Raw genomic sequence first — 8,739 nt, forward strand, 5'->3', positions numbered from 1 at the left:
CCTTGTTATTTAATGTAAAAAGAAGTCATTTCAAGATTGTTTTGTGTCATCGCTAGTGTTTATTTTAGTGCAAATGCAGAGATAAGTGCACTTACCTCTACACTTGTCATCACGTACTTCAAATTGTTGAATAGTACTGGATAGTATTGCACGCTTTTTCATTAAAAAGTTAATGAACCACTTGACCTATCATTTGATTAGAATCTAGGAGTGACTTGTATAACTGTAATTTTTGTATGTCAATACCTATAAGTTGTAGATCTACGAGTCTCCGACGATCGAGAGAGGGGGGGGGGGGGCAAATGTCTAAAGTTCTGCTGACATGCTAGATAAAAAGCAAAGGGGGCAAAACGATTATCATTTTTTCACATTGTCACTTTTGACTGGCAGGTAAACGTCTAACAAAAAAAAAAAAATCTTTGACAAGCAATAAGGAAGATTATCGTGGGAGGGGGGGGGGGGTGGTCATGATATTTTCAGTTTTTCTTCCAAACAAATATGTATGCATATGTGAGGCAGGTTTTTACCTTGTTGAAATTAAATTGTAAAAATTTTGCCTTTGCAAAAGAGAGAGAGGAAGAAGCAGGGGGGGGGGGGGGGGTGGGAGAAGGAGAAATGAGAGAAGCACTGGCATATCTCGTGATTAAAAGTAACCTTAAAGGAAATATTTAAAAGTAACCTTCTGAACATGTGATTATGGAGAGCTGTCTACGAAATATGTGGCAACAATATGACTTTTGTTAACAAAAATAAAAGAATTATTAAATTGAATGAAAGTAGCTGATTGTCGTATTTTCTTCCTGGTTCTTGTATTTACTCTGCGCTCTCTTTCTCCCCTTCCCCCTCCCACTCAATCTGAAAGTATTCACCAAAGGCCCGAATTCAACCACTCCACATTTCATTCTTGAGTTTGAAGGAGAAAAAATGAAATTACTTCCAGGAAGTTTTACATTCAAAACACTTTTGTAGTCGATCTATTATTGGTGTTACCAGGTTAAGAAAACGTGCAAAGGTAGAATTAAATAATGATGTATATGTTTGATATGATTCAAGCGGTTACAACATACACATTTCATAGTAAAATGGAATACTTTGAAATAAACTGTATTATAAAGAACCTGCTTCTATTAGGGACAGTTTCGCAGCCACACACGTGCCACTGAAAAACATGTACAGCAAAAAATACGAAAATACTCTTATTTAAGAGCCGGTACTCAACTGGATCAAGAAGAACCTATCCTTCTAGGAGAATAATTTACGTAAATCGAAATGTGAAGCCTCGACAAAATAGATGTAGAGATGAGTCATTGACCTCTTTAGTTGATATTAAAAAAAAGAGCTGAAAATGATAGTAATGGATGAGAATTTAGCATAAGCTAACGAACAGCAGAAGAATAAATCTTGCGCATTTGCATTTATATTTGAAATGTGTAATTTTCTGTTTACAATTTTCGTGTTTTTTTTGTCGATGATGGTAACTAAAATTTGAGATAGATTACTTCATCTACAAAACCTTCCTGAACATGTTAAGCCGAACGCAAATCATTAGTATCGGTTTTTCGGTTTGTAATTTTTGGTTTTGAAGACAAAAGAAACGATGCTTTGAATTGCATGGTGGCTTTGATTACGCATCAGCTATTTGTACAAAAGCTTAATAACAAAATTCAACATTTTTAGTTCTTTGAAGAAGAAAATTATATATATCTGGTATGTATAACAAGTTTTTTACTAAATGGCAGTCACTGCAACATTTGTTTTTATGAACAACAAGGAGAGAAATGTTAAGTATTTTGTTTCATTTGAGTTAAAGAAAGACATAATTTCACTGATTTGTTTAAAATGTTTTGTTCGACTCAATAAAATAGCCTATGGAGGGCTAAAATGTATTTACCAACAAAAATAGTATCGGTTTCTCCTGCGGTCTAAGTTGCATGCCATCTCATATAGTATTCGAACTACTGGACTTTATTAACAACTCTTATCTGTTAAATGCATTGAGGGTCTTGGATATAGACATATACAAAACATATTAAAAACATATATTTTGTCTATTCATGCATTCGAAATTTCGAACATTGATACATAAACTGAAACAAGTACTGTTTCCCACGAACACCGATAAATCCATTGAAATAAATATAATTTAGCATTTTCAAAACTGGTGTTTATTGTTTAATAATGAGTTCATCATGTTCATAATTATGCTCTAATTAGGCGATTCCTTGAATGTTGTAGTAAAAGAGGCATTATTACATAATATTTTATAACATTCTTAACTATACAAAATGATAACGAGTTTGTTGTTTGGCCATTGTAAGGTGTCGTGGTATAGCGTATACGTCACTGGATTGTTGATTGATCCCATGGTTAGCGGTTCGAGTTCTGCCGTGGCACTGTGTTTTGGCAAGACCTTAATTAAAGGGATAGTTGAGTTCTGTTTTCAGATCGCAAATGCCTTCAAAGTGCATGGTTATTGCTCTGATTCTTATCTATGACATTTATAGTGCCTTTTTAGAACCTAAAATTGCTATGAAGGTAATTTTAGAGCCCAAAATGTGTGAAATTTAGGCAATATGATCATATCAATTCAGCTCCAGTTTAAAAGAAAACATGGTGACCGTTAATTAATTACTTATTTTAGAATAACAATACATGAGCCGGCTTATTGTGGGTAATATTAACAACACGGAAATCCCAACAAAAAAGCCAACACCGGCATTGGCTGATATACGAGGTAAAAGGCGTTATTTCGTTTTTTTCAACGGTTTTTTCAAATTTGTGTAAATATCTAATATTTGTGGTACGTACACAAGTATTTGGAAATTGTTATATTTCAGCCGTCTCTGAACCGATTTCGATCAAACAAAGATGATTTTTTCATTTCAATATTATGTTCTTTCAAATTTGAGACTCGAGTTTTTCATTATCTCACAAAAAAATTATTTGGTGTAGCGCCCTCTGCAACAGAACTCAACTATCCCTTTAATTCTACAGTTGCCACTCTCCACCCAGATGTCATAAATAGGTACCCAGTAGCATGCGAGCGTTAGTGTATTTGGACTGGCATGTGCGCTTATAAAATGGCGCATGGCTGGATTACTCCCCAGGGAGCGGAGCGTGTGGGACAACACGTCACACTTGATCTCTGTTACCTTTCTAATTCAAATCATGCACATCCTTTTGAAATAATGGTATAATATTTTTTGTTTTATCACCTTTTATTAAAATACACAGTTGATGTTTAATTACGGAATTTAGATGCATTGTTTTAAAATTGTGATATTTTTCCGTAACATTTTCTCTTCAAATGATAGGCCTCATGAATTTAGCATTACAAACAATATATTATCGCATTCAATAAAACAAACTTTATAGCAGTTATAATGAGTGACCATATAATACAATGACTGTGTGGTAAGACCTAAATATTATGTACATTCTAATTTGAAATACTTACACTCATATGAGAAAAGAAGAAGAAAAGAGAAACGGAGATACCAAGCAAAAACATACCTGAATATAAAAGTACATAATCGTAATAAAAATATTTGAAATACCGTGAACCATTATACAGTCAAACCTGTCTATAGCGACCGCCCAAGGGAAACACAAAAAGTGGCCTTTGTAGACAGGTGGTCTTTGTAGACAGGTTCCTTTAGTACATGATTCAATGAGAAACCATTTTCAAGGGAAACAACAAATGCGGCCTTTGTAGACAGGTGGTCTTTGTAGACAGGTGGTCACTAAAGCAGGTTTGACTGTACCTCTGTATAAATAGACCACAATTGCTGTTTACCTTGAATACTGTTTGTCATTTAAACGTGTAGGGAATGCTAAAGAACCTGTACATACGAAGAAGAGAGAAAACAGAGATGTCAAGCAGAAAAATACATATACAAATACTTAATCATGACATTCAAAACCAAGCTTCGAAATACAGTGAACTGAGATCTTCTTTAGCGACCACCTGTATAGAAATACCACATTTCTATAAAGACCACATTTGATGTTTCGGCCCTTGAGTACAATTTGTCATTAAAACGTGTAGGGGATACTACAGGAACCTGTATATAAAGTCTACCTGCCTATTGAGACCGCTTTTTATGTCTGTAAATTGAGCAATCTACATGTTGCATGTTTTACTGCACTCTCGGCTATTTGGCTTCAATGTTATGTATAAAGCATACGGATATTGAAGGCCCTTTTTGCCATCAAAAGCAATATGTTGATATTAGCAGGAAATTTCAGATAAAGAGTTATTAACCTATATATACATCATTCTGATAAACATCAATCATGGTTTAATTTAATTATAGATGCGAGGGAATACTACTGAATCTCATCAAGTTCTCATTAGCACTATCCTGGGTAGAATATAGGATTATATGACAATCATCACTGGGTATCTATACCCCGGAAAGTACTACTCCCTAGAAAAGAAATTAAACCCCGCAGGCCCTTTGGACAACTACCCCAGCCAGGGGTAATATAACTCCAGGAAGCTCCGACGCCGATGCCGAAGGCGTCGGACATCGGCGTCGGAGCTTCCTGGAGTTATGGGGTAATACAGACAAAATGTGGGTCGTAGAAACTAGGTTCTGGTATCGATGGTTGTCCCAGGGGGCCAGACCAATAATACTGGACCATGCATACCTTGATGAAATTATAGGATAGCAACACGTCTATTTTGGGACAACTACCCCGTGGATAAAAACGCCCTATAGAATAACTACTCTCGGACATTTACCCCCGGAAGAAAAAAATTCCCTGCACAAATAGCCTCTTTGACAATAAACCGGATCGAGGTTTTCCGAATGATTTGTTTGGGGTATAAATACCATTAATAGTCTTGTCTAGATATCCCATGTCATCAGTAGCTATAAGTTTTTTTTTAATGAGGTGTGCATATAATATTCTTCTTATTAATTTGCTCCCCCCCCCCTCCTGTTCTACCGGAAACGACATTTCCCGACCGCCTCCTGATCACAATTGACTCGGCTTTAAAGTTAGATCAATAACTCCAAACTCCCGTAATCATGCAAACCTTAATGATACATTTCACCTTGCTAACCTCGCTGATAATTATTATCATAAGGATGTAGATGAACATTATCACTTATTAGTGCAGATGATTACTGGAAAATAATTTGTTGTTCAAGATGGATAACAGATTTTAATTTGACAGCGCGTGGAGAAAGAAAATACTCAAGGGGTAATTTTGTTGCAGCGAAGATTCAGCCATGAGAACTCGGTACGGGGGAAGCTAACATGCGTATAAAATAATGAATTTTACCTCGAAGTGTATTATGGCATTGAGTTGTTATCATGCTTGTGCTTTTCAGGATTTTTTTTTTCTACAATAAAAGTAACAGAGTGACGGAGGAGATGATGGACATACGAAAGCCTGAATAAATGATGGCAGCCGACTATTAAATGCGCATACTATTAAACATAAGACACATTATTTATCATTAACCCTATAAATTGACACCGAAACTTCATGATATTAATTCCAACCAGCTCTAACACTAAATGACTAAAAAATAAAGAGTAACGAGCACATTAACCCCCACAATCTTGCACTTCGCCAATAACAAAGGCCAAGATAAATCTTTATCTCACACACTGGGCAAGTATCAGAATCACAGAAACGTAGAGCAGCAGAAGTGAGAGCAAGACGCCCTCACACACAGCCTGGCGGAAATCATCGGAATCGATGGATAGCGCCGATAAACCCTACAACAACAACAACAACAAATCGAAGGGCAATCCGACCCTTGTAATAATTGTATTTGTCTACAAGTTGACAAATAAGAGAAATGGAATGGTGAAAGTTTGAAATAAATCGGACAAATAATAAGAAAGTTATCAGTGTTTAAGTATGAGTTTACTATATCTATACGAATCGCAAAAAGGCAATTTGGTCACTGAACTGTGATTACTCTCCCGTTTGTCTTGTACAAAAATATCAAATAACTTGTATATTTTCTCCTAGCGCCTTCTCCCTTGTGGCACATGTCAACAAATATTGTGGGTAGTATATGTTATTTAAGGTTCGCTAATAGTACTAAACGTTTCTCTGGAGTCCCTGTTCAGTTTACATAAGCTATTCTGACCAATGAGAAACAAGTGACATAAAAGTATGAAGAGGAAGGTCTTGATATTTCTGTGTGCAAGTTAAAAGAATACATCTACTATGGTGACAAGAGTAACTGTACAGAATTGAATCGGAGAGAAAGGGAGAAATTAATATGTAACAGAAATAATGATGGAATACAAATATGTTGTGTGGATCATGTGCTTAATAATGGTAACAATTTCCCCGTTTTCAGACGGGTGTGGTTTGACCCCCCCCCCCCCCCCCCCCCAATTGCAACACCCCTGTATAATCATGATCTGTTGTTTTAGTACGCCGTCATTTTGAAGTCACACGGGCCCGAATTCACAAAGGAGGTTTGTCGACAAACCTAGGTTTATGTGCGTCATATGACGCGTTTTGACGCGTTTCAGACCAAGGTTTGTCTGAACCTTGGTCTGAAACGCATCGAAACGCTTTATATGACGCACATAAACCTAGGTTTGTCCACAAACCTCCTTTGGGAATTCGGGCCACGGAGGCTGAATTTCGTGACATATTAAAACTCCAGATTATGCAATATTGGCCAGTATTTTAGGAAATTAATGTACGGCTCATGGTTACTGTTACGGTACAGCTCGAATATTTGTAACCAGGATTGCCCGACTGTCAAAGAAACTTGAAAGAAGAACAATAAATAGTTTGGTGCGAATGTCAAAGCTTCAGAATAAATATTATATCGCCTTTTTGTCAAAGTCTAGTACATTTCATACAATTTGTCATTCCCATTGCACAGTGCGGGACGAAAATACTTTTTGAAACATTTTTGCGTGAAACTTTCTGATCTTTCGATTGGTGGCCATGTAAATAAACGGATTGAGGGCGCTGTTGGCATACATCAAGCATCTGAGCCATAACTGCGTCGTAATGTCGAAGCAAGATGGACAAAACACGTGGACATAGATATGGTAGATGGCCAAAGGAAACCAGCAAATGGAAAATGTGGCAACGAGACCGGCCAGTGTGACGGCAGGACGGATATACCGGCGGTACTCGGTGTCGAGATAATTCTTCTTCGCCAAGATATTGTGGTTTCCTCTGGCAGCAGCTGACGCCGCTGACACATCTGTGACGCTGTTAATTGTGACGGCATTCATTGTCGTCGTTGCATGCCTATTCCGAGTATCAGTAGGATTCGTCTGCCGAGGCCCTTTTTTTGCATATGAAAAGGATTGTGAAGAAGTTCCTTGTGAAGAAGACGGCTCCCTTCTGTTATTTTGGGCCGTAGCCACTAATCCATTTCCAATCTTGCTTCGCTTCTTCAACCGTTGCTTGATCTTGTAAAACACTACAGAATTGATGATCATGATAGTGAGACCAGGAATGAATATATTAACCGTCGCACCAAGAACAACAAAAGGGATATCGACTTCGGCTGGGATGTCCTGGCAATCTGGGCTGTGGTCAGCGGCTCGTTCTTCTGATGTCGTCGTCAGGATCCACACGATGATGCCCCCGAGGTGGAACAACATTGGGGTAAAGAACGTCATCATGATCTCGAAGATGATTCTTGGTTTTCGCTTGACGCGGACGTATCGAGGGTAGTCATAGCAGAGCAGCTGCAGTTTATCAAGACTGATCAACACCATGATCCACACACCAGTGTTCTCTAGGATGAGTCGGAAGAAGTTGTAGATGCTGCAGCTGATGTAGCTGAATGGCCATCGTCCAAGGTAAACGATCACCGTCATCATCGTCTGACACACCAAAGCGATGCCGAGATCAGCAACCATGAGGCCGATGATGTAGAGGGTGGCTGGTTTGAGGCACGTTCCGTCTCCTTTGATGAAGAAAGGCACATTGACAAGGTTCGCAAGCACCATCATTACTACCAGTATTCCGGAAATGGTCCCCATTACGGGATCGGGTGAGACGAGTCCGATTGGCTTAAGGTCGTGATCATTGATGTCCACTGTCGTCATATTGTTATTGAATGAATGGTCAGTTTGAAAAATTGCGGGACTAGTCGTTGCCGTCATGCTGTTAAGATTCTTTCACACGTCCCTTCGCTCAAAATTACTGTTCCACAATTATCAAAATGTGTGTGACACGTTTTACTTCCGAGTCACGGTAAATTTGAAACAGCTGGGAATCTGCAATAAAGCATATTGTGGTAAAGAAGTAATCATTTCGTGAATACTTTAGGGGATAGCGCCTGATGTAAAATCAGAATTTGTATCGAAGTTAGAACATCACAAAATGTCAAATTAGGTTTACGATGAAGTTTAATAGTATTTTTTTTAATCGATAGTAAACGGGGTAAAGTTGAGAGGAATAATGGCAAATTATCGACCCCATTAACTGCAATGCGTAGGTGCAGAAATCTTCAGAGGCCTACTCGTAATAATCACCTAATTGCCTGGTGAGCCACAAAATGACTCGTTAATTGTGAAATGTCAGGTTGCCCTATGCTTTCGCACATAATCACATTATGTGTCACAAAAGATGGATTAAAATCAATATATTTTTTGGCGCTGGCACAGTCTTCTTTCGTACGATCACAATTATGTGTTCCTTGTTATGCGTGTAGGAAATGTACATCAGAACAGAATACATTTTGATTTGACTTGGCTTGACTTGATCCAGAGATATGAATCCCATCG

General features: G+C 37.9%; 1 protein-coding gene across 1 annotated transcript; it reads right to left on the minus strand.

The window, feature by feature from the left end:
* Positions 1-6,855: 6,855 nt before the first annotated feature.
* Positions 6,856-8,058, minus strand: LOC585961 (histamine H3 receptor-like). Its single transcript, XM_030975605.1, has one exon. It carries the CDS (start codon positions 8,056-8,058, stop codon positions 6,856-6,858), a length of 1,203 nt encoding a protein of 400 aa, XP_030831465.1.
* Between the last annotated feature and the right edge of the window lie 681 nt (positions 8,059-8,739).

This window comes from Strongylocentrotus purpuratus, unplaced genomic scaffold (genome assembly GCF_000002235.5).
Source record: "Strongylocentrotus purpuratus isolate Spur 01 unplaced genomic scaffold, Spur_5.0 spur5_scaffold_8, whole genome shotgun sequence".
Lineage (NCBI taxonomy): Eukaryota > Metazoa > Echinodermata > Echinoidea > Camarodonta > Strongylocentrotidae > Strongylocentrotus > Strongylocentrotus purpuratus.

Coding starts and splice junctions, on each gene's coding strand:
- LOC585961 (XM_030975605.1), bottom strand. CDS start 8,058: ATGACGACAGTGGACATCAATGATCACGACCTTAAGCCAATCGGACTC.